This window comes from Myxine glutinosa, chromosome 5 (assembly GCF_964187855.1).
Source record: "Myxine glutinosa chromosome 5, kmMyxGlut1.1, whole genome shotgun sequence".
Classification (NCBI taxonomy): Eukaryota; Metazoa; Chordata; class Myxini; order Myxiniformes; family Myxinidae; genus Myxine; species Myxine glutinosa.
The window spans coordinates 61,130,362-61,156,025 of record NC_136265.1 but is presented as its reverse complement, the minus strand read 5'-3'; the positions used below and the strand labels follow the sequence as shown (position 1 = coordinate 61,156,025).

Genomic DNA, 25,664 nt, shown 5'->3' with positions numbered 1-25,664 from the left:
ATATCTCAAAAAGTTGTGGACGGATTCGGATGAAATTTGGCAGAGATGTAACGTACGTGACAAGGACGAAATGTTTAGATTTTGGTGAAGATCCGGATTCGGATCCGGCTACTATAATTTTTTAAGTGATTATTCACCATTGGGAGAAAGGGCCAAAAACGATACATAGCAGGATATCTCAAAAAGTTATGGATGGATTTGGACGAAACTTGTTGGACAGGTTGTGTGTGTGACAAGGAAGAATCGATTCAATCTTGGTGAAGATCCAGATCCAGCTAGTATAATTTTTTTTAGTGATTCTTCACCATTGAGTGAAATGGTCAACCAGGCGGAGGTATGCTCTTTACTGAGTGCCGTTCTAGTTTATTATGAGGAAGGTGTTGCTTTATGCGAGCCATTCATCCATTGCCTTTTCCCCTTGGATGGGTTCATCAAGTGCTTGAACATAGTGATTGAGAAGAGCATCAAGTTGCTTTTTCCGGAAGCTTGGAATCCACCGTGTGCATTCTGTGATGTTTACTTAAATTTGAGGAACAACTAAATGCCTTACTGCACACAGAACACGTGAAGGGTTTCTCTCCCGTGTGGATTCTGTGATGTTGACGTAAAGTTGCTGACTCATTAAATGCTTTTCCGCATTGTGAACACTTGTAGGGCTTCTTCCCTTTGTGTCTCGCTTGATGTTTATAGAAACTCGATGAATGGGTATAGGCCTTGTTGCACATCGAACACTTATAGGCCTTCTCTCCAGAGTGAATTATTTGATGTCTCGATAAATATTGTGAAGAAGCAAACGCCTTGTTGCAGACAGAACACTTGTACGGCCTCTCCCCCGTGTGTATCCGTTGATGTATATAAAAAGATGACGCAGTGGTGAAGGTCTTGTTGCAGACAGAACAAGCATTATTTCCTGAGTGAGTTCTCCGATGGCCATGTAAAGTTGACGCATGAGCAAATGCCTTGTTGCAGACAGAACACGTATAGGGTTTCTCTCCTGTATGAATGTTTTCATGAGAACGTAAAGTTGATGAATAAGCAAATACATCGCTGCACATAGAACACTTAAAGGGTTTCTCTCCCGTGTGGATTCTGCGATGTTGACGTAAAGTTGCTGACTGATTAAACGCCTTCCCACATTGTGAACACTTGTAGGGTTTCTCTCCTGTGTGTATTCTTTGGTGTATTTTAAATGGAGTGATATAGGTAAAATCCTTATTGCAAACAGGACACGTCAGCTTCTCTCCAGTATGTATTCTTTTATGTATTTTCAATGACGTGATATTGGTAAAATCCTTATCGCAAACAGAACACTTGAATAGTTTGTCGCCTGTGTGCATTTTCTTATGCACTTTTAAGTATGAAGAAGACACAAATGCCTTGCAGCACACAGGACAATTGTAAGGTTTCTCTCCTGTGTGTATCCTTTCATGCTTTTTCAGTAGTGATAAATGGGAAAAAACATTATTGCAAACGGAACACTTGAAAGGCTTCTCTCTTGTGTGTATTTTTTGATGTTGATATAAATATGGCGAAGAAGTGAACGCCTTGCTGCAAAGAGAACATTTAAATGGTTTCTCTCCCGTGTGTATTCTTTGATGGATCTTTAAATTTGAGAGATCAGCGAAGGTCTTTTTACATGCGACGCATGTGTAAGGCGTCTCTCGTGTGTGAATTTTTTGATGCGCTTTCAAACGTGAAGGAACAGCAAACGCCTTGCTGCACGAAGAACACTGGAAGGGCCTCTCTCCAGTGTGTATTGTTTGATGTCTTTTCAAACCTGAGGCATGATCGAAAACCTTGCCGCACACAGAACACTTGAAATGCTTCTCTCTCTTCCCTCCCATATGGATCATTTGATGTGTTTTCAAACGTGAAGCAACAGCAAACACCTTGCTGCACACAGAACACTTAAAAAGATTCTCCATCTTCTCTCTCTCGTGTGTTCTTTCATGTCTTTTCAAGCGCGAAGGATGAACAAACACTTTGCTGCACACAGAACACTGGAAGGGCCTCTCTCCCGTATGTATTTTTTTATGTCGCCATAAATTTGAAGCACAAGCAAAACTCTTGTTGCATTCAGCACATGTGTAGGGCTTCTCTCCGGTGTGTATTATTTGATGACGCTTCAACCGCGAGAGAAGAGGAAAACGCTTGATGCATTTGGAGCACTTGTATGGCTTCTCTCCTGTGTGTATCCTTTCATGTGTTTGAAAAGTTGATAAACGAGGGAAAGCTTTGCTGCACACAGGACATTTATAAGGCTTCTCTCCGGTGTGTTTTACTCGATGATATTTCAAAGATGATAGCCAATAAAATTTCTTGCCACACACAGTGCACTTGTATGGCATCTCACGTTTGTGTAATGTTTGACATCTCTTTAAAGATTTTGATGAGCTCAACGTTTTCTTGCAAACAGAACACTTGTGCAGCTGCTTCTTCCTTTCGCTTTTCTTGAATGTGGAAATACAATTGTTGGGCTTGGTCACTGCATTGCAAAATCTGTTTACTTCCTGATGAGAAGACTGCGCCATGTTCTCATTTAAAGGAACATGCGTGTCAAACAACTGGGAACTTGACTTGGAAAAATAAATAATTTTCAATTGATTCTCTGCAAAGACAAATCAGAAAAGAAAAAATAGAAAGTAAAAAAAAAATCAAAAAAATCACTATTGCTGTGAAACTTGCAAAAACAAAAAAAAAATCATAATTAACTCTTTTTCGGTTTAAATTGGTCCAAAGTCTGTGCTCTTCTGTTATAAGGGGGAAGCTACATGTGAGGCATTCCATAAACTGCAGAATTTAAAACCTTCCCAAATAACTAACTTCATTGTTTTATCTTCATGCTTTCACTCATTGACAAGACACAGAGGTATCATTAGCAAAAAGACCAGTTTCAGGCACATGAGAATGGACAAATAAATAAATAAAAACTAATGGTCTGGATTACTCACCATCATCGAGTATATCAGCCCATCCTCGTTATAAAACACAGCACACTAGAAAAATTGAATTTGACACAAATGGCCCGATGGATATGCCTCTGCCTGCATTAGCTGTCAAACAACGGTTACATTTCATCTTGAATGAAGATCACATGAGAGACAGTGCGAGAGAGAACACATCAGATACCTCTCATAGTGTGCAATATTATCTTCAAAAGGCAAATGCCCTTTGACCTTGTGAACCCAATCAGTAATCGGCTTATCTTTGTATTATAATCTATACATTTTGGCATCCATGGGGAGGAGGACAATATTCCTTAGAAAATGCCCCGCTGAGTGTGGTGAGAAAGGTAGCGCCATTGATGTGACGTTGCTGGTACCCCGAGTTTCCTGGGAAGTGACAACACTTCGACCAAGCTTATTGCTTGTGTTTGTCTCATCTCGCAGTCTTGTGTTGTGTCGCGTATGTTTGTCTGCATGTCCATCTTTGTGTGTGGCACAAAGGTCAAATGGCATTTGCCTTTTGAAGATAATATTGCACTGTGAGAGGTATCTGATGTTTTCTCTCTCGCACTCTCTCTCATGTGATCTTGCGCTGTCCATGACGTGCATCAAGATCATGTAAAAAGAAAACCGAAGTGGTTCACAAGTCATCACGGTAAAAAGGATTTTAATCGAAGGGCACATGACCTAAGACCTTTTAAAACCAAAGACGAATTGGTTCATCTTTGAATAACAGTTCATAGTTGTACAAAGTTTGGTTGGCAAATAAAGGGAAGGATGTACTAAATAAAGGTCAACAATTGCAAATAAAAGGTCTAAATGGTCTAGTTGTAAAGATCAAAGGTCTGAAAAGTTTTAAAGGTCGAAAGGTCTGAAGAGGACTAAATGGGTCTGAACGATCAAAATGGTCCAAAGTGTCTGAAAAGGTCTAAGGGGTCTAAAGGGTGTAATTTAAGGTCTAAAGGATCAGAATTGTCTTAAGGGATTTAAATGGTCTTAAATCGTCTAAAGGTCAAAAGGGTCCAAAGGGTATTAAAGAGTCTGAAAGGTGTGAAGATCTAAAGGCCTAAAATGATCCAAAGGGTAGAAAGGAGTCCAAGGGCTATTAAGGGTTCTAAAGTGTCTCATAGGTTATAGAGGGTCTTCAGGTTCTAACAGTATCTTAAAAGGTCTAAGGGTTCGAGAGTCTAACAGGGTCTGTAGGAATCCTGGTGTTGGCTTAACAGTTAAGGTGGCTGGCTTAAGATCTTCGGGTCTTGAGTTTGAGGCCGTCGTGCCGTTGAAATAAGACCAGGTGGGTTAACTCAGCCTGTCATTCTTCCAAGGTCAGCAGAATGAGTACTGTACCAGCTTACTTGTAACAGGGGCACTGCATCAGTAACACAGCCACACTTCCAGAAAATGATGCAACCAACAACCACAGCAGGCTGCATACGAAACCACAACAAGGGTCTATAGTATCCAACCACAACAAGGGTCTACAGGACCCATGGGGGTTGTGAACTGCCTGCACCAAGTAGTCACACAAGTCCTCGTGAGGTTCCCAACGACTTACCAAAGTTAGAAAGAGTTGGAAAGACTGTGCATAGACAAAGAAGGCTCATTGGAAAGGCTAAGCAGAGGTTAGCGCAACTGGTGTGGAGAGTGAATCATGATAAATGCCCCGAACCAAGGACATTTTCCAATGGTTTTAATAAAATGTTGGGTCTGAATCAATCGGACAGGTGCAGGTTTTGTGATGTACAAACAAACAAAAAGCACGACTCACTTCCTCATGAGGATGTAAAAAAAACTCATCTCAGACCAGCCATACACACAAAGGCACAACAAAGTATGCAGAGTAATCCACTGGCAGATCTTCAAAAAATTCAATGTCCCAGTTTCAGAAAACTCATCGAAGCAGGAACCAACGGTGATAATTGAAAACAAGAAAGTAACGCTCACAGACGACCTGATGATCCAATTGAGCGTGAATACAGAAAACGAAGCACTGCAACCGGATAAAGTAGTTAGGTACAAAAAAGAAAAGACGGCATTGCTAATTAAGGTGTGATTTTTAGGACAATACTTACGTGATTTTGGTCTAAACAAGGCAGAAATAAAGAAAATAACCAAATACCAAGATCTCAAAAATGAAGTCAAAAGCTCTTGGAAGCTGAAGAGGTCAGAAATTGTAACAGAGATAATTGGAGCAACAAGAAGGATACGTTACAGAGATCTTAATAACCATCCCTGGAAATATTACGACAAACGAACTGCAGTTGAAAGCATTCTGGGGAAAAGAGCCCTCGGGACATCTTCAAGATATCTTGGGACATCCCTGGGGACAAGATGTCTCGGGACACTTTAGGCCTCTGGATTTGAGACAACAAAACTTCACAGCTTGGTCCATGAAATGCGATCACTTATCAAAACAGAGTTGGATACTTTGAGGCCTTGGAGGACTCCGTTCCACATCCTGAAACCCGCGTATAGAGATAACAACCAATGACACATAAACACCCCCCTCTTTTTTGATGCAAGTAACACGAGCACCTACACTTCGCACAACCCAATCTGACTGCACAATGTGTTTCACCTTTGAGGGGACAAACACAGGCCTCAATGTCCATGGGGAGGTGTCACAGATAAGACAAATCCACCATGCAATTAATCTAAACATCAACACTGGATCCCTCAATTACAAACTTAACAAAACGCATGATGCTTTAAAATGCACAGTCAGTTCCACAGGAACACATAACAAAAATTTGCAGTCAAGCAGCAGGCTTTGTTAGTCGAAGGATCTTGATTGAAATGCAATTTGGCTTGATCTCGGGTCATCAATTTGGTTTCAGACCAGGTCATTCAACTCTGCACATGCTGCTTCTGCTGTCTCAACAATGGATGGAGGTCCTTAATGCCAAACAGGAAATCAGAGCTGTCTCCCTTGACATATCACGTGCCTTCGAAACGGTCTGGCACCCCGCTCTGCTCACCAAACTCTCCTCCGATGGTATCCATGGAAATCTCCATGCATGGCTTGTGGACTTCCTCTCTGGTCGTAGTCAACGTGTGGCCCTGAATGGTTTTCTCTCATCTCCCCTTCCTGTTCAGGCTGGAGTTCACCAAGGCAGTGTTCTGGGCCCTGTGCTTTTTCTGGTCTTCATCAATGATCTCTCCGACTCTGTGGAAAATCCTCTCTATCTCTTTGCTGATGACTCCACTCTCTGCCGCTCCATACCCCATCCCTCAGACCGGCAGTCTGCAGCCTCCTCACTCTCTGCAGACCTGGACAAAATCACAGACTGGTCAAACAAGTGGAACATGTCTTTCAATCCTGACAAATCTCACACTCTCACTATGTCTCTCCGAAAAGACCGAATGGAAAACCCTCCCATCTACTTTCTCAACAATCCTCTTCAAGAAGTTCTGTCGCTCAAGCTTTTGGGTCTCACTATCTACCATGATTTTTCTTGGGAAAACCACATTTCCAAGCTGGCCTCCAAAGCCAGTCGCCGACTGGGCATCCTCCGTCATGCGAAGTCCTTACTTGGCACACCTGAGCTCCTCACCACATACAAGGCTTTCATCCGCAGCTCAATTAAATACTGTTCTCCCCTCTGGGCCGGTGCTCCTGCCTCACACCTATCTCATCTTCACGCTGTTGAAACCAAAGCTTTCAGAATCATTGGAATCCCCCGCGATGAAGCTAACTCCGAGGGCCTTTCACTCACTCACCGCAGGCAGGTAGGTGGTCTTTCTGTCTTACACCGACTCCTATCTGGCCTAGCTCCCCCAGCTCTATCTGTGCTCTGTCCCCCAAATATACCGACTGGTCGCACAAGATTTGCCAGTAACCCTCTTCTGGTTAAACTACCAAAATCAAGACTCTCTGCTCACCTTCACTTCTTCATTCCTCTTCTCTCCCGCCTCTAGAACAAACTCCCTCACTCTCTTCAATCCCACTCCTCCCTCCAGGTCTTTAAAACAGCTGTTCATCACCATCTCTTATTGGTTCATCTTCCCCCATCCAAAACTTTGATTTTTCTACCACCGTTAATTCACCCCAGATCCACTTTTTTGAAATACCGACTTCTTTTCCTGGAAGTCCTAGAGCAATGTCCATGTGTTTTATACCTCACCCACACCCCCGCCCTCCGTTTCCCATGCCTCCTCCCCCCCCCCAACCCCCTTCCACAAGCCCCTCCCACAGATCTCCCCATGTCCCTGCCGTCCATCTTGTTCTCCCGCTCCCTTTATCATATGTTTTATGTTTTATGTGTCATTTGTCTTTTTGTGATCAATGTTAGCTCTTACACGGGCCTCGATGTTTCAATGGTTTGATATCAGAACTTAACTTTTCAAACTTAGACTTATCCTCAAACATTGAAGTATAAATAATTGATGACAATGTGGAGGAAACATTTGAAAGCTTTAGCTTCAGGTTCCTGCTCAATGCTAACTTTAACAAACACAAAAACAAGGTACTAAACCATGCTTGGTAATTTAAATACAACAGATGTCCTTGTTAAATAAACAAGCTTGATTGTGTGCACACTGTACAAGCAGATACATCCCTCAACATGGCTTGGAAATTTAGTATTTAATCGTTAATGAAAGAAATCAAGTAGAGCATTGCTGTGTGTTCTGTAGTATCTCAAGAACCGTTTACAAATCGTTTACGTCGTGTTCTCTTTGGTATTGCTTACATAGTGTGTTTTGAGGTAGAGCAGTGCTCTGCTTACCTTCAAGCAGTCGATGAGCATTATTCGGCTCCCGAGGAGGAGAATCACAAGGTTCGTTCTTTACACCGTCATTGCTCAAATCCTCCTGGGTACTCTGATAGAAGTCATTTTGCCAATTTTCTATCTTTACTGGATGAACTTTATCTGCAAACAATGTGATCTCATGTCATTTCAGGTAAGTGCTAAAACAAATACAAAAAACAACATTATTTTGAAATGAAGTGGTCAAACCTCCAACATAATAAACAAGAAAGAGCAATCAGAGCTTTTGTGTTAAAACAAACCTATGACGTCTTCATTATTTTTTTCTTCTTCACCAATTTATTCCTCGATGATGCTCAAGAAATTTCATCTTGATCGGATGAAGTATGTACTTGTCGAATTATGACGTCATAATGGAGGAACCTATGACATCATCATTAACATATTGTTGTGGATATGAGGATTGTGTTTTTTTTGTTTTTATTGCTTTATTCTGGACCCTCCTGCCTCCAGTCTGTGTATAAAGGTCAAAGGTCGTTCCGTAGTTATTTCATAAGCACTCACGTTAGCCAATCATAGATTTCCCCCTTGTTGACAGTTATATCCTTATTCTGTGTATTAGGCTAAGGATTTGTCTTCCATTAATTTGACACTCCATTGCACTGCATTAAATAAAGTAGATCCCTCCGACATGGCATCTTCAAAGTGCCAGGTTTGCCAGGTTTGCTGCAATTGCCAACTGCATTTGGGCGGTTTTCTTCATTCGCCATTGCTGCCCTTTGGCTGGGGCTAGCTCGAATCGCCCCAAAACCACCATTGGCCACGAGGTAAGGTCAGGGAAGAAGGGCGTGTCTCCACCTCGTCATAGAGGGGAGGAGTGAACCAGCCCTTGCCGACCAACCCAGACCGAGGGGTTGGCTTTAGAGGGCAGAGAGAGAACGTTTGGGGGAGGTTCGCAAAAGGGTCAAGGGTGAGGCTTATATAACCCGCGGGAGACGCCCCCAGGAGAGTGGAGGAGGGAGGAGATCAGATCACAGACAAGCCAAAAGAGAGTCCTGGGGTTTGTGAGAGAGGGAGAGAGAACCCGTCACGCCAGACCCCCCCACCAGCAGCGTTGGCTCCACCAAGCAGCTCCGACCCGTTACCCCGCGCACACGACAGGATCGCTGGCATCGGCGGCCGTCAAGGTTCAGCCCGACGTCCCATGCGGGATCAAGCTCCAGCCAGCTCCGTGCCTTCCTCCCCCTCCAGCCACCCACCTCCTTCCAGCCAATCCACTCTGCAATTCCCCATGTAAGTCCGTCTTTGTTTGTTCTGTCCAGGGTATTAATTAAGCCTGTTTAGATAAGCTAGCGATTTTCACTGTGTCTCTGATTTCTTCTGTAAATTATTTTATTATCCTTCCTTCTCCTTGGTTACTTTTGGTTGTAAATAGCAAATAAATTATATTCGTATTCCCTACTTCTGTCTTCCTCTTCTTCACATCCGTGTCGCCTTTGTCTTTTCCCCATTGAATATCTGTGGCACGATTTGGCCCACGTTTAAGGGATCGGGTCTAGTCATTGTAAAAACAGCTCGGGCCGCGGCGCCATCCGCTCGGCAAATTAACATCTTATCCGCGGTCCGTAACAATATGTTATTCCCCAGGGAGCGTTATTTGCAATTACAATGAGCCATGTCTCAATTTTTTCTATGCAGCGCTTTTGGAGATATAGAGGTGCAAACTGTTTCGGTTTTTCCAAAATGGCACCTGTAACTTATGACCTATGACGTCACAATTATCATTAAAAATTCAACAGGAGGTGCACCTATGGTGAAAATTTCCTGTCAATCAGACCAACGGTTGTAGAGAAAATTCTGTGCGGACAAACAGACAGACAAACAAAGAGACAGACAGACAAACGGACTCATATGCAATACCCTCTCCTCTAGCGAGGGTGTGGGAGGAATTATAAGCAGAAGAATTATTCGACAGTGTTTTTTGATTGGGAGAGAGAGTAGGTGAATTATCACCTACATTCTGACCGAAATTATTTTATCAGGATAGGAAATGGTACACTGTTGGGCTCTTGTAGAGGCAATGTCAAACTATCTCCTGCTTTCCAGGCCAGGCCAGTGGTGGATTGATTGGTACAGTTTTTTTGTTTTTATGAATAAAGTGAACGAGTTGGATACATGTTGTGTTTTAACATTTAAATTTCTAGATGGTGGATTCATGAACGTAGAGCAGCAAAGAAGGCTGGAAAGGGTGGAAATGCGAATGGTTCGGTGGATGTGTGGAGTATCATTGAGAGAGAGGAAGACAAATGATGAATTGCGAAAGATGATGGGAATAGAGCCTGTGATGGATGCTGTGAAGAGGAACAGGTTGAGATGGTTTGGTCATGTGTTGAGGAAGGATGAAAGTGACTGGTTGAGAAGAGTGATGGAAATGAATGTAGAAGGCAGTAGAGGACAGGGAAGACCGAGAAAGACTTGGCTAAAGGGGGTGGAAGAAGAAATGCGGGCAAGGGGGTTAGGTTAACAAGGGGATATGCAGAAAATAGGGCAAAATGGAGAAGATTGTAATGGGGCCCACAAGGCTAACCCCCGCTCTAGCAGGGAAAATGGCCTTAAAATGCCTGTTGTTGTTGTTGTTGTTTGTTCCTGTTTGGATCATGAAGGAATATAAAGACTGCTTCTTCAGACTGTCAGTTAGAGAGGGCTATGATGTTAGGTAGACATCATGTTCACCTCTCCTATGCGCACATAGATAGTAATTTTGGTACCAAGCTCTGTAAATAAATGTTTTAATAAGAGGATTCAATGAACTTTTGTATCAGGTGGTCTTTTTGGGTAAGACCCTTGAGTTTTCCTCCAACAAGGGTAACAACAAAAGAAATGTCAGTGAGTTTGGCAATTAAAATGTTATTCTGCTTAAACTACAAAATGCCCTTATTTCAACGTACATTGAGGAATAAAAAAAAAGAATGAAAATGTTTTGTTTTTTTTAATGCAGATTTGGACCCTTGAAATTAATTTAAAAAAAAAAAATTTGACAAATCAACACAACAAGATAAGGTTTGGCTCAGAAAATTGGACGAAAACACGTGCAGCAACAAAGGAATTAAAATAAAACAGTAAAAACAGCGTGTCTGGTTGAGCTGGATGGAATAACTGACAAACCAGGACCACAAATCTGTTTTGATGGCTGTGTTAGTAATTGACTGATTCTATCATAACCGTCCATGCGTGTAGTTTTCCCATAAATATCCGAAGAAATATTGCGATTTCAACGTGTTGAACACATTTGGTTTATTATTGAGCTGGGTATTGAAATTTTTTGACAGTCTTCAAGCAAGTTCAACAACAACAAGAGAGAAGGAGGGAGAGGAAGGGGGAGAAAGAGATAGAGATAGAGATAGAGATAGAGATAGAGATAGAGATAGAGAAAGAGATAGAGATAGAGATAGAGATAGAGAAAGAGGTAGAGATAGAGATAGAGAAAGAGGAAGAGATAGAGATAGAGATAGAGATAGAGAAAGAGGTAGAGATAGAGATAGAGATAGAGAAAGAGGTAGAGATAGAGATAGAGAAAGAGATAGAGATAGAGAAAGAGATAGAGATAGAGACAGAGATCTTGAGATAGATAGGGAGATAGAGAGAGATAGAGAGATAGAGAGATAGAGAGATATAGAGAGATAGAGAGAGATAGAGAGATAGAGAGAGAGAGAGAGAGAGAGAGAGAGAGAGAGAGACAGACCAAGCTCGAGTACAATGTATTCGTCAATGGGACAAGCAGAATGTTGTTGTGGTTTAGACCTTTGTTTTGACAGGATGATTCATATATGAACTCAGACTTCACCTTCACTTCAACAATAAAACCTGAAACAAAAATATTTCATTAAAACTAAACAATGGCATAACTGAATGAAAAGAAAAACGTTAAAAATAAATGAGAAATTAAATAAAAATCAAAAGGTGTTCATTAGAGCACAAACCCACATTGCTGGATATTACTATTAAGAGTTGCATTTTTGGGATTTTATTCAACAGATAAACATCAATTTGGGCCCACTCACTGAAGGCTTTCTCGACAGAGCCAATCATTATGTCATTACCCTGTTATACATCATTTTTGAAGGTATGGTTAAAACCCAATTACAACTAAGTTTATTGTGGTAAATCATAGTAAACCAGAACAGCACTCTTCGAGGGATGGTAGTCTGGAGGGAGGAGGTGGGAGGAAGCTGGGGAACGGGTGGGAGGAGGCAGTGGGAGAGGTGGGAGGAGGCAGGGGGAGAGGTGGGAGGAGGCAGGGGGAGAGGTGGGAGGCGGTAGGGGGAGAGGTGGGAGGAGGCAGGGGGAGAGGTGGGAAGAGGCAGGGGGAGAGGTGGGCGGAGGCAGGGGGAGAGGTGGGAGGAGGCAGGGGGAGAGGTGGGAGGAGGCAGGGGGAGAGGTGGGAGGAGGTAGGGGGAGAGGTGGGAGGCGGTAGGGGGAGAGGTGGGAGGAGGCAGGGGGAGAGGTGGGAAGAGGCAGGGGGAGAGGTGGGCGGAGGCAGGGGGAGAGGTGGGAGGAGGTAGGGGGAGAGGTGGGAGGCGGTAGGGGGAGAGGTGGGAGGAGGCAGGGGGAGAGGTGGGAAGAGGCAGGGGGAGAGGTGGGCGGAGGCAGGGGGAGAGGTGGGAGGAGGTAGGGGGAGAGGTGGGAGGCGGTAGGGGGAGAGGTGGGAGGAGGCAGGGGGAGAGGTGGGAAGAGGCAGGGGGAGAGGTGGGCGGAGGCAGGGGGAGAGGTGGGAGGAGGCAGGGGGAGAGGTGGGAGGAGGCAGGGGGAGAGGTGGGAGGAGGCAGGGGGAGAGGTGGGAAGAGGCAGGGGGAGAAGTGGGCGGAGTCAGGGGAAGGGGTGATAGGAGGCAGGGGGAGAGGTGGGAGGAGGGACCCAGCATTGCCCAGCAACACTTATTAATTGTATTAAGTAATTGTATTAAGTACTTTCACATACACAATAATAACACTATTAAAGAAAGTACCATGAGAATATCATTTGCATCAAACGAACAATATATATGATGGTACCATCATTCCCCAATGCTCTCAAAGCAATAAACTCACGATACGCCAAACGTGAATGGAATGTAACATTCCCCAAAGTCCATGCATGAATCCCCACGCTGGGTGAAGGCCGAGGTCGTGCAGAAGGACAAGAACAGGCAGTTATCGGCGCGGCTGCGAGGAGTTCGAGGTGAGAGGTCGATCTGGGAATTGAGCCGATATGGGAACCAACGGCGATCCACACGATGATGTCGATATGGGAATCCCAATGACAAATCACGAAGCACCAGGCGGTCGGCTTCTTCAAGGAAAAATGGCCGATCGGCCTGTAATGGAGGCTCTTGCTTTCCCGCCAACAATAGCTCACCCTTGGTAATAAAACCTGAGACGATGGTTTAATTGCAATCGCAATATAGGACGATGTCGCAGGCAATCCCTTTCACGGAAAGCCTCAACTCATTCGTGACCAATATCAAAAGGGTCCGCTCGCAGCCTCGATGCAACTCACGGCTGTATATCTTTCATGGCCGTGTCCTCCCCCTCCGATCTCCTCCTCTCTCCTCTTCCGGTTTCTTTGCTGTTTTCCTTTTTCCTTCACAAACATTTATTTTTACCTTTTACTAGTCATCTCCATTTCACACAAAAATCTGAACAATAATATTACCTGAAACTAAAAATCCTAAGTATATAATAACAACAAAGGCGGAAGCGACGAATCTGTAACACACTATGCTAGTAATCTATAAAACTGAGATACACCTTCCTTTGATATTCCCTTGCTTTTTCCATGATCATCCTCATATTTGCGATTTTATCTCTCGTACCTCTTCCTAATCTGAAATCTGCCAGATGAAACTTACCCATATTCGCATACACAATAATAACACTATTGTGTAGGCGACTAACACTATTGTGTATTGTGTATGCACAGATAAGCGTTACAATTTTGATTGCCTCCTCCACAACCACCTTAAAAAGTTTGATTGGAATTTCATCAGCACCTGGTGCTTTTCCATTTGCCAGCTCTTTCAGGGTTCTACGTACCTCACATGCTATCATTATTGGTTATTGCTCATATTCTCTTTCTTCAAAGTCCACCCATCTTTCTTTCACCTGTGTTTCTTCTGTCAGATATTTCCCTGTTATACTCTTAAGGACCTCAATCCTAGACCCTACTTTTACTGTGATCTCTCCGACCTTTTTGAAAAGATCTACTTTTTCCCACATTGTTATCACTTTATATCTCGATGCATGCCTCTATGAAAAAATTAACTTTGTCTTCTCTAGCTTGTCGTTGGAAGTTGGAGTTTACCACTTAATGCCCTCTCGATGCACCTTTGGTTCTCATCTTTCTTCTTCTTTTTTTTGCAATATTTATTTCCTCTTCTGACAGACATTTAGTCTTCTTCTTTCTGCTTGCTTTTGGGATATTGTTTTTGGCCTCTTCTTTGACAATGTCTACAACCTCTTGTCACAATTTGTCTGGAATTCTGTCAACCAAGTTCAGCTCTGCAAAACGTTTTTTCATGCCGTTATTGAATATTCTTCTGATACGTTTTCGGGGTCACATGAGGTCGGAGTTTTTTTTTTTTCCACCTTTCTCAATTTGACTCACAGTTTGGTCACAAGGAGTTCATGATCTGTCTCGCAGTCTGCGTCTAGCAGAGTATTAACAGATTGCACAGCACTTCATCTTCTGTTGATTAGAATGTAGTCTATCTGATTTATTTGTTGTCCATCAGGTGAAGTCCATGTGTACAGTCTACTCTTGGGTTGTTACCTCTGCCACCAAAGGTGGATGGAGGTTATGTTTTCACCCCTGTCTGTCTGTCTGTCTGTTTGTCTGTCCGTTTGTGAACAAAATCTCTCAAAAAGTTGTGGACTGATTTGGACGAAACTTGGTGGACCGGTTGGGTGTCCAACAAGGACGATTCAATTCGATTTTGGTGAGGATCTGAATATGGATTCGGATATGAGAATTATTTAATTTATTACGTGATTCTTCACCATTGGGAGACAGGGCCAAAACGATACATAGCAGGAAATCTCAAAAAGTTATGGATGGATTTGGACGAAACTTGTTGGACAGGTTGTATGCATGACAAGGAAGAATCGAATCAACTTTGGTGAAGATCCGGATCGGATCCAGCTAGTAGAATGTTTAAAGTGATTCTTCACCATTGAGTGACATGGCCAACCAGGTGGAGGTATGCTCTCTACTGAGTGCCAGTCTAGTTAGAACCATGTGTTTGCAATTACGAGATCATTCTCCACACAGAATTCCAGCATTCGCTCTCCTGGCTCATTTTGGATACCAAGTCTGTGCTTTCCTGCAATCCCTGGTGCTTCCTGCTTCTCCAGTTTTTGAAATCCAGTCTCTCATGATAATTAAAACGTCTCCTTTAGGTAGCTGTTCTACCCTTTAGGTAGCTGTTCTACCAATTTCTGCAATTTTCCATGAACCTTCTGCACATTTTCTTAATCTGCTGCAGAAGTTGGAGCACATATCTGAATGATGGTGGCATTCACTGGATGTCCTTTCTGATATAAACCTATCATTGACTGGATTGTATCCCAAAACTGACCATGCCGTCGTATTATTGCAAATCACTGCCACTGCATTTCTTTTAGACGTTTCGTGACCAGAAAAGAACACTTTATAGTCATCAGATTGACACTACCCCAAACCAGTCCATGTAAGTTCACTTGTCCCCAAAATTTCAGTTCTTGTCCTCTCCATCTCTCTCTCTCTTTTTACATCTCACTTTCCTTCATTCATTGACCTTACATTCCAGGTTCCAATTTTGTGAATGTTTGAGAAGGTCATAGTTCGACATCCAGTTCTGGTGATCTCAGAAAGCTGGATTTCCTTGCGGGTTCAATCTGATCCTCCTCATCAAAGCACTTTGATCTTCCCCGGTACAGCCATTTGGGGCCTTTCAAACCTGGAGGGAGGGAGAAGGGGTCATCATCTGGCAGACTGGCACCATAGCTTTATCTCTGAGATTTCTGATCATCATTGTTTCATGGCATGTACCAAATTGTTTTGCCATTGCCTTCTTCCAGGCAGTGTCAATACCAGACAGGTGATTCTAGGCATTGTTCTCCATAAGAGAATCCTCTGTGTAGCATCAAGGCTGTACAACCATTACTGGCACTATGTGTCGGCCACCTGCATGGCAATGCACCACCTGCTCCCATGGCTTCACATAACCCTGATCAGGAGACTAAAATGGGGTAGTACATACAGTCATACACCATGCCGAAATGTGTGCATGGCCATGCACCACCTCCTTTGAAAAGGATTGCTTCCTCTACCTGGTTAAACCCTCTGCCTTTGGTTAAACCCCCTCCTCTCCCACCCACCCCTCTCCCCCCAAATAAAACCTGATCCGCATGGCAGTGGCAGACTTGTATTCCGAGTTTCCTTCTCCTAGATGAGCTGCCTACCAAGGCTAATGAGTCCCATCCCCCTGAAGCAGTGACAGCATACATTGTTCCAATGTTAAGTTTTATGACCGTTTGGAATAATTCACAATTTAATACCAAACTGTATGGACATTTTTACCTCGGGAAAAATAAGTACTGGATATACTGTGAAAAAGTTAACTCTGGATTGTAAGATCATGATCAAAACCAATAAAACTACAACAACAACAATGTGTTTGTGGTTCAAACCTTCATCTTGAGGCAACGAATCATCAACAAACTCAGACTTCACCTTCACTCTCGCAATAACATCTGAAACAAAAACAATCAATTTAAACCCAAAAATAAATAAATTAAAAGTTCCACCAAAAAGCCTTTTTACCTCCGCCAATCAAAGGTGGATGGAGGTTATGTTTTCACCCCTGTCTGTCTGTCCGTCCGTTTGTGAACAAAATATCTCAAAATGTTGTGTACGGATTCGGACGAAATTTGGCAGAGATGTAGCGTATGTGAAAAGGACGAAATGATTCGATTTTGGTGAAGATCCGGATTTGGATCCGGCTACTAGAATTTTTAAAGTGATTCTTCACCATTGGGAGATGGGCACAAAAACGATACATAGCAGGACATCTCAAAAAGTTGTGGACGGATTCGGACGAAACTTGTTGAACCGGTTATGTGCGTGACAAGGAAGAATCGATTCAATTCCGGGGAAGCTCCGGATTCGGATCCAGCTAGTAGGATTTTTAAAGCGATTCTTCACCATTGAGTGATATGGCCAACCAGGTGGAGGTATGCTCTCTACTGAGTGCCGTTTTTGGTTTCCCTTGTTTTTTAAATCAATGAAATTTCGGTTTAATTCCAACATATACAGAATAAGTAATCCAAGGACTAAAAAGAGTTCAGTTCCATCGAGATAAAACAAAATGGAATAATACTCATGATAAAATATAAAACTATTAGTGAAAATAATAAACCCTGCAGGTACGCTTTATAACTGTGAGCAGTTATGCCAAGGCCCAAGCCTTCCCGCTTTGATCAAACCCATCTTTGATCGGACACGTGACCTATGACATCATAGTTATCAAAAATAAATATCCATGGGTAATCACTCCTATGTTTTAAGTTTTGTGCCAATCGCTCAAACTGTTGCAGAGAACAGTAATTCAAAAGTGAATAAAAGCGCAAAATGGCGGCTGAAGTAAAATTATAACATATATGAATAATCCTAACGAAATCAATAGGGTACCAGCCAGGATGGTTTTGTGCCCTAATAATCACATTATTAAACTAGTATGGTACTCGGTAGAGAGCATACCTCTGCCAGGCTGAACAGTTTACATTTTGTATCCCACTGATAGGTCAGATCTCAATCCGACATGAACCAAAATTTAACCGGCTTGTTCTTGTCACACACCCAACTCATCCACCAAGTTTTGTCCGAATCCATCCACAACTTTTTGAGATATTTTTGGGGGAGGGGAAGGGAGGGTTTGGGGGAGGGGGGTTTCCCCCCAAAATAGGTATTTTTTTTGTTTGTTTGTTTAAAGTCTTATGATTTTGTTTGTATGATTCTAAATGCTGCCCTGTCTTCCAGCAACCATTGAAATTAGTTTAAAATACTTTTATTCAGTGCAGCACACTGTTTTTTCTACCAGGTGAGCGCCAAGGGTATTTTTTTTTTTTTTTTGTATGCAACATCGAGGCTCGTGTAAGAGCTATCACATTCAACACATATTAGCACATAAAACACAAAAAACATAAACGGACACAGGAAACAATAAAGGGAGGGGGAGACAAGATGGGGAGAGAAGGGGAAGCACACAAGCACAACAGTAGAAAACAGGGACATTGGGAGATCTGTTCGAATGGAGAGGGCTGGGGGGAGGAGGGAGGGGGAGGGAAGGGGTACAGAAGGTATAAAACAAATTGACACGACAAGGAATTTCAGGAATGAAGTCGGAGATTGAAAGATGTGGATTTGGGGTGTATTAACGGGGATAGAAAAGATCAAGGTTTTGGATGGGGGAAGATAAGAGATGGTGGTGAACAGCTGTTTTAAAGATCTGGAGGGAGGAGAGGGATTGAAGGGAGTGTGGGAGATTGTTCCAGATGTGGGAGAAAAGAGGAATGAAAGAATGAATGTGAGCAGAGAGTCTTGATTTTGGCAGTTTCACCAGAAGAGGGTTTCTGGCAGATCTTGTGCAACCTGTAGGAATATTTGGGGGACAGAGCCCAGACAGAGCAGGGGGAGCAAGACCAGAGAGGAGTCGGGAGAAGACAGAAAGACCACCAACGTATGTTTCATTTTGCCCCTATCTTTCATTCATTGCCGAAATCAAATTGCAGAAATCCGTTCATTGCCCCTATGTTTGGGATTATTGGGACCCAGGCTTCTGCAACCTTGCCGATCACGAAAGCTGATGCTTCGCACCTTATTTTCTTCATAATCGAGGTGTTGATAGAGGAACAGTCCAAGAGACCGCCTGATGGATGGCAGCTTTGAGCCTGTGATCTCAGAGATCCCACTACCCAGCAAATAGGGTTTAGTTGTGTGAGCACCAGTGTTTGCCATCATGAGAAATCTAATATATCTGAAACGAGGGACACATAATATTAGAAAATAATAATTATTTTTGGCATTTTGGAAAATAATAATAGCATTTCATAAAGTATTTTAGAAACTTTTAAAATACATAAAACTATAAAAACTACCATACATGTGAATATGTGAATTTGTGTTAATTTTCGTAGTTTTAGGTTAAACTTTGAGGCTTTTGAGCTACTTCTAAATTTTGAGCAAATTAATTTTTATTTTACACACATTGTTTTTACACCAAACCTAACTGAATTGAGTGGTGAGAGATAGAAATGTTAAAACTTCGAAAATAAATGTCAGCCTACTCACCTGTCTAACATCTTTCTCAGCTTGACACCACGGAGACCAAGGTCTTTAAGATTATTGGAATCTCCCATGATGAAGCCGAGTCTACGGGTCTATCACTTAAGTCACCATCGCAGACAGGTCGGTGGTCTCTCTGTCTTCCACCGCCTCCTTTCTGGTCTTGCACCCTCTTCTCTTTCCGTACTTTGTCCCCTCAGGTTTCTGCAGGGCACACGCGGCCTACCATCAACCACCTTCTGGTGAAACTACCTAAATACAGATTCACTGCTCACCTCCACTCATTTGGTCCTCTTTTCTCCCTCCTGTGGAATCAACTTCCACATCCTCTTCAATGACCTTCTTTACTCCAGGTCTTCAAGACAGCCGTTCACCACCATCTTCGATCATCCCCAATTCAAAACCATGATCTTTTCTGGCCTCATGCCACCCCAACCTCCACCCTAATGCCTCCTCGTTCCAAAATTCCAGTTTTTATTTTCCTCTTGAGACTTCCCTCCTGTATGCACCTTGTCCATCCCATGTGTCTTGTCCGGCCCTCCCCCCAATCATCGTCTGTCGCCGCCTCCCTCTGTCTTGGACTTCAGCTCTTCTGTTTGTCTCTGTCTGTCTCTGCATCTGTCTGTCTCTGTGTCTGTCTGTCTCTGTGTCTGTCTGTCTCTGTGTCTGTCTGTCTCTGTCTGTCTCTCTCTGTATGTGTGTCTCTGTCTGTCTGTCTCTGTCTGTGTGTCTGTCTGTCTCTGTCTGTCTGTCTCTGTCTGTCTGTCTCTGTCTGTCTGTCTGTCTCTGTCTGTGTCTGTCTCTCTCTTTCCTTTTGTCCTGTTTCGTCCTCATCCGTTCAGTGTATCAGTTCCAGCTCTTCCATGAGCCTCGACTATGTACACAAAAATAAAAAATAAAAAGTAATGCTGCGTCATTAACCATTGCCGAAACGTAATGGGACCTAGTTTTGTACCCCGCGGTACGCCACCTGCAAGGTTAAGAGAAGTCCATGTTGTTCCGCGGTATTGGACGGTTTGCGGTTGCTGTGACCAAAACGCAAGACCACACGATGAAGTTCAAGTTGGATCAGCTTTTCAACGGCAATATTATGATTTACATGATGAATTTCCAAGCTTGTCAACACCTTGGTGAATGTTGTCATGGAAACGCTTAAGGTAGGGCACAAATGAACAACCCTTCCTGTCGCCATAGTGGTGGCGGTCAATGCCATGTTGTGTATCCATCATCGCCCAATTGGCAAGAAATCCCTCAAATACTCGTGCGATTACAGGTCTGACGGAGAATTGGCGGAGTTGGTCGTAATTGATAACATATTAACGGGGATACCGGCACTCTTCGGAACTAGACGTAACACTACTCAATAGGCTGTGTCAGCGGAGCTCCAGAAGTGGCAAAAAATGAGTTAAGTGGCAAAAAATGAGTTCCGTTCCACCATCCGTGGGATTACCGTTATTTGAGGGTTTTTGATTCCTGACAACGTGCTCGACCTTGTGCTAAAACTAAAAGTTTAACTTTGAAATCCTGCTCGTATTTTTGTTGTATTACACGGTATTGTGGTTGTAACCTTTTACCTTGGTATTACACGGTAATCTGTGTACCCGTTAACTTTCGATATTACACGGTAATCTCTGCACCCTTTGACCTCGGTATTACACGGTAATCGCTGTACCCTTTTAACTCAGTCTTGCACGGTAATCTCTGTACCTTCTACCTCCGCATTACACGGTAATTTATGTACCCTTTTACCTCAGTATTGCACGGTAATCTCTGTACCCTTTTACCTCAGTATTACACGGTAATTTGTGTACCCGTTTGTCTCAGTATTATACGGTAACCTCTGTTCCCTTTTACCTCAGTATATTACACGGTAATCTCTACTTTTTTTTAAACTTCAGTTTCCACAGTTCCATTTAAATGAGTTACTGAAAGAGTACACAGCACGGACTCGGCACGGTAATGGGAAGAACAAGGTGCGGAGAGAACGACACATACCGAGTCCCGGGTCCTCATCCTCGGGTGGACCGACCCTGGACCCGCGATCTGAGGGAGAATCTCCCGGAACGACCAAGTTTCCTCCATCGGAACCGCTCGTGGATCCCGGGGGGTTCGATCTGTGATCTTCACCGGAGAGATCTTGGTTCATGGCGCATCGGAGGGTCTGTAAGGTGGAGTATAGTAAAGTACAGTGCTGTAAGGTACAGTGTAGCAGAATGGTACAATATGATACGCGACAGTGTACCGTGAGGTATTCTGGTTAAAACGAACCACGTGCCGCGTACCTTCTCCAAACGATCTTATTCATGATTTCAAGACGGCAGATTCGCCACTCCGATCGCCAATTGGAAAAACCAGAACGGTACTCTTCGACGTCGCGTTGTCGATCAATATGCCTCCACCCACATTAATACATCATTTCCAAATTTCTACATACTTTACCAAATTTGACTTGGACCCCTTCAGCCTAGATCCCTTCATTTTGAAGGGATGAGCCACAAGTCCACAACACCTATTGCAGACTCTGACCTTTGACCTCTTGACCCAAAAATTCAATCAGTTTTTGCATCACAATACATACTTGAACCAACTTTGCTCAAGATCTCATCACTGGTTCACAAGTTATCATGGTAAAAGGACTTTTACCGAACATGTCCTCTGGCCTTTGACCTTTGACCTCATGACCCCAAAGCCTAATCAGTTCATATAAACCTAATCAGTTCATTATAGTAACTAGGACGTGCCCGTACGTGGGTGCCCGTTCCTTGCCAAAAAAAAAAAAAAAAATGTCTTCGCCCATGCATGCATGGGCGTGCCCATGGGCCCATGGGCGTGCCCGTAAGTGCGCGATGTGACCGTACAATGAATGTATCGTCCCGACGCCGCAGCTCGGATGGCGCTGCAGTTAATCGGGCCTGTATCGGCAGAGTTATTATAAACGTGTACTACAATCGATCGTACCTTACAGCGTCTGCTCGCCACGTTCAGCATCAGTACGTCGTCACTATGACTATCCGTAAGTCCGGAAGTGACGTCCTCATTTGACTGTCCGGAAGGTCGCATATCGCAGTTACGATGAATCGCAAATTAGTTTTAATTAGTTTTAAAACATAGTTTAACGCCAACATAGTTTGCCAACGTGAAATAAATGAATACGCTCTCAAATGTGCCGTCCGAGGCAGAGTCTGTTCGCCACGTTCGGCACACGTGACAGCTCGCTGCTCTCTGATTGGTTGAATCGTTTTTTGGACATAGCTCGGTAACTACTTCTCCGATTAATATGAAACCTTGAAAAGGCACATCCTCGGGTCCCCAGCAATATACCTGGCAAGTTTCAAGTATATCGGACCCGTGGTTGTCGAGAAACAGCGGTCACAGACAAACAAACACACAGACACACAGAGATTACTGGAATTATAGATAGACTAGGACGTGCCCGTACGTGGGTGCCCGTACGTGCGTGCAAAAAAGCATGCGTGCAAACAACAACAACAAAAAAAAACTTTGAAACCACGTGGCAGTAACGACCACAGAACCCCCCCCCCCCCTCTATTTACATGAAATGGTTTGGTCCAAAGCGAACGGCTTGCGGAGTTTGGTAAAGAAATCGCCATAGCTCGGTAACTACTTCTCCGATTAATATGAAACCTTGAAAAGGCACATCCTCGGGTCCCCAGCAATATTCCTGGCAAGTTTCAAGTATATCGGACCGGTAGTTGTCGAGAAACAGCGGTCACAGACAAACACACACACACACACACACACACACACACACACACACACAGACACACACACACACAGAGATTACTGGAATTATAGATAGATGTTCTTTTTCAACGACAAAATTGACTTTGTTTCAACTAACATTGAACGATTAACATCTAGTTCTAGAACAACACTCTTTGACGTCACGACGTCGGCCTAATGCCTCCGCCCACATTATTACATCATTATAATACTTGTACCAAGTTAGCTTTAAATCCATTCAGCTGTTCTCAAGTTATCACATTTTTACCTGGCATGACCTCTGACCTTTGACTTCTTGACCCCATAATTTAATCAGCCAAACTTTACAGCATTATACATACCTGTACCAAGTTTGACTTAGATCCCTTCAGTCGTTCTCAAGTTATCGCGGCAACGAAAATGAAGGACGGAAGGACAACCCGAAATCACGATTCCTCATCAGTGAAAGGATAAACATAGGGGCAACAGCCCTGGTGCTCACCTGGTAGAATAAACAGTATAGTGCACCGACTAAGGGTATTTTAAACCAATTTCAATGCTTGCTAGAAGACAGGGCAGCATGTAGAATCATACTAACATCATCATAAGACTTTAAACAAACAAACAAAAACAAATACTTATTTTGGGGGCAACCCCCCTCCCCTCCCCCAACCCCATATACCCCCTAAAGCCACAATATTTCTAATGCCTTGAACAAACATTGGTACATCACGGGTAAGGTTGTGGTGAATTTCATCGAAATTGCGTGTGTAGTTTCTGAGAAGAAAGCAAATACCTATTTTAGGGGGCACCGTCCATAGACCCCTAAAGGGGCAGATTTTTTTTAATGCCAGGAACAAACTTTGATACATCACGGGTGGTGAAGGTTGTGGTCAAGTTTCATCGAAATCGTGTGTGTAGTTTCAGAGGAAAAAGCAGATACCTATTTTGGGGGGCAACCCCCCCGTAGATCCACAAAGGGGCAGCTGTTTTTAAATGCCGTGAACAAACTTTGGTAGAGCATGGGTGGTGAAGGTTGTGGTAAAGTTTCATCAAAATTGTATGTGTACTTTCAGAATAGAAAGCAAATATCTATTTTGGGGGGGTCAAACCTGGACCCACTTTGACCCCCCGTAAACCCCTTCATACTTTGATTTTCTTAGTACCGTGAACATACTTTGGTACATCACGTGTGATGAAGGTAGTGCTGAAGTTTCATCGAAATAGTGAGTGTAGTTTCAGAGGAAAAAGCAAATTTCTATTTTGGGGGGTCAAATCTGGACCCACTTTGACCTCCCGTAAACCCCTCCATACTTTGATTTTCTTAGTACCGTGAACATACTTTGGTACATCACGTGTGATGAAAGTAGTGGTCAAGTTTCATCAAAATTGTATGTGTAGTTTCAGAATAGAAAGCAAATATCTATTTTGGGGGGTCAAACCTGGACCCACTTTGACCCCCAGTAAACCCCCTTCGACCCCGATTTATTTTAATGCCATGAACAAACTTTAGTCACAACACAACAAATATAATTTGTGCCAAATTTGGTCCCAATCCCATCAGCGGTTTCAGGGAGAAGAAGTTTCAAGTGTTCACGGGCTGACTGACAGACTGACGGACGGACGGACGAACGGACAACGCGCCATCGCATAAGCTCCCCGATATTCGTTCCAGGTGAGCTAAAATCGTTCTTTAACCGATCACTATTATGGAGTATAGTCGTACTCCAGAAAGACCCTGAATAAAATTGGCGCCTGACCCTGCAGAGCACAAGCTGGGGGTCCTTCATCTTGGGGAGGCCCTCAAACTTTACCTTTATTTGCCTTTACTTTTTAGCTGCGACGAGCAGCTCTATGAGAGGACCGCGTTGTTGTTCTTGTTGTTGGGGTACCTTTTTGAATAGCGCATGCGCATACACTCGGACTTGCGTTGGTATGAGGTGAGAACATCGCGGACTAAAATCGCGATTTGTTTGAAGAAACCAGAATAAATTTAGCAACAAAGACAACATGAATGTTTTCATATCGATCTCGTGTCACAGAACTTGACACAAATTAGGCATAATTATTGAATAGTACATGCGCATACACTCGGACGTGCGTTGGTATGAGGTAAGAACATCGCGGACTAAAATCGCGATTTGTTTGAAGAAACCAAAATAAATTTAGCAACAAAGACAACATGAATGTTTTCATATCAATCTCGTTTCACAGAACTTGACACAAATTAGGTGTAATTATTGAATAGCGCATGTGCATACACTCGAACTTCCCCTACCGACCAAGCCCGTTTCAAATTATCCCTCTGCCACCCAGAATTAACATTAATAAATAAAATTAATGAATTAACATTAACATTAACAGAAATAACATTCACGCCCATACATTATATTGTTACGGAAATGGGGATGGCGCTCCCCTTAGCAAGGGGGGGGGGGTTAATCCCCCTTCTATTTGCACTGGCCGTCTCTGATCCTGAAGCTACCCCGCTCCCCTGTGGGGCAGGATTGGCCGAAGTGATTGGTCAAGGGATTCCCGTACACATCCGCCAATCCCTCCACAAGGCAGGTGGGTAACTCCACTCGAAACCACGGACAAGATGGTATTTGCCGAGCGGGTTAGCAGTCCGAAGTTCGAGCCGTTTAACAAAGACTAACCCGATTCATAAGCGTTGGCCGAAATCGCACCACAGGTACTCAATGGGGAAATCACAAAGACGATCGGATGTGAAGGAAAAAGAAACCAAAGGTAAGAAATAACACGATTTATTATTATTTACACCAAAAAAAACCCAAAGAGGAAGAAGAAACGAAGTAATTTACAAGGAGATAGACACAGAGCAACTTATACTTATACAGGCGTAACTTATTTCCCAGACAACACAGAGGACAGACGACGAGCAGACTCACACGAATGGGAGGAAATGGGA

At 43.3% G+C, this 25,664-nt stretch overlaps 1 protein-coding gene across 1 annotated transcript; it reads right to left on the bottom strand.

Moving 5' to 3' along the window:
• Positions 1-464: 464 nt before the first annotated feature.
• On the bottom strand, positions 465-19,086 carry LOC137428580 (uncharacterized). Its single transcript, XM_078777311.1, has 7 exons — positions 19,019-19,086; positions 18,514-18,704; positions 16,360-16,422; positions 7,673-7,816; positions 1,346-1,777; positions 929-1,180; positions 465-850 (listed from the first exon to the last, which is right to left on the bottom strand). Exons 1-7 carry the CDS (start codon positions 19,084-19,086, stop codon positions 465-467), a joined length of 1,536 nt encoding a protein of 511 aa, XP_078633437.1.
• Positions 19,087-25,664: the final 6,578 nt, after the last annotated feature.

Bases quoted from the DNA above. Each gene is read 5' to 3' on its own strand.
- LOC137428580 (XM_078777311.1), bottom strand. From the start codon at position 19,086: ATGGGAGATTCCAATAATCTTAAAGACCTTGGTCTCCGTGGTGTCAAG. The intron at 7,817-16,359 runs GTTTGAACCACA...CATTGTTTGCAG, and splicing joins TTCGTTGCCTCAAGATGAAG to ATAAAGTTCATCCAGTAAAG. The intron at 851-928 runs ATCGGAGAACTC...CTTTTTATATAC, and splicing joins TGCGTCAACTTTACATGGCC to ATCAACGGATACACACGGGG.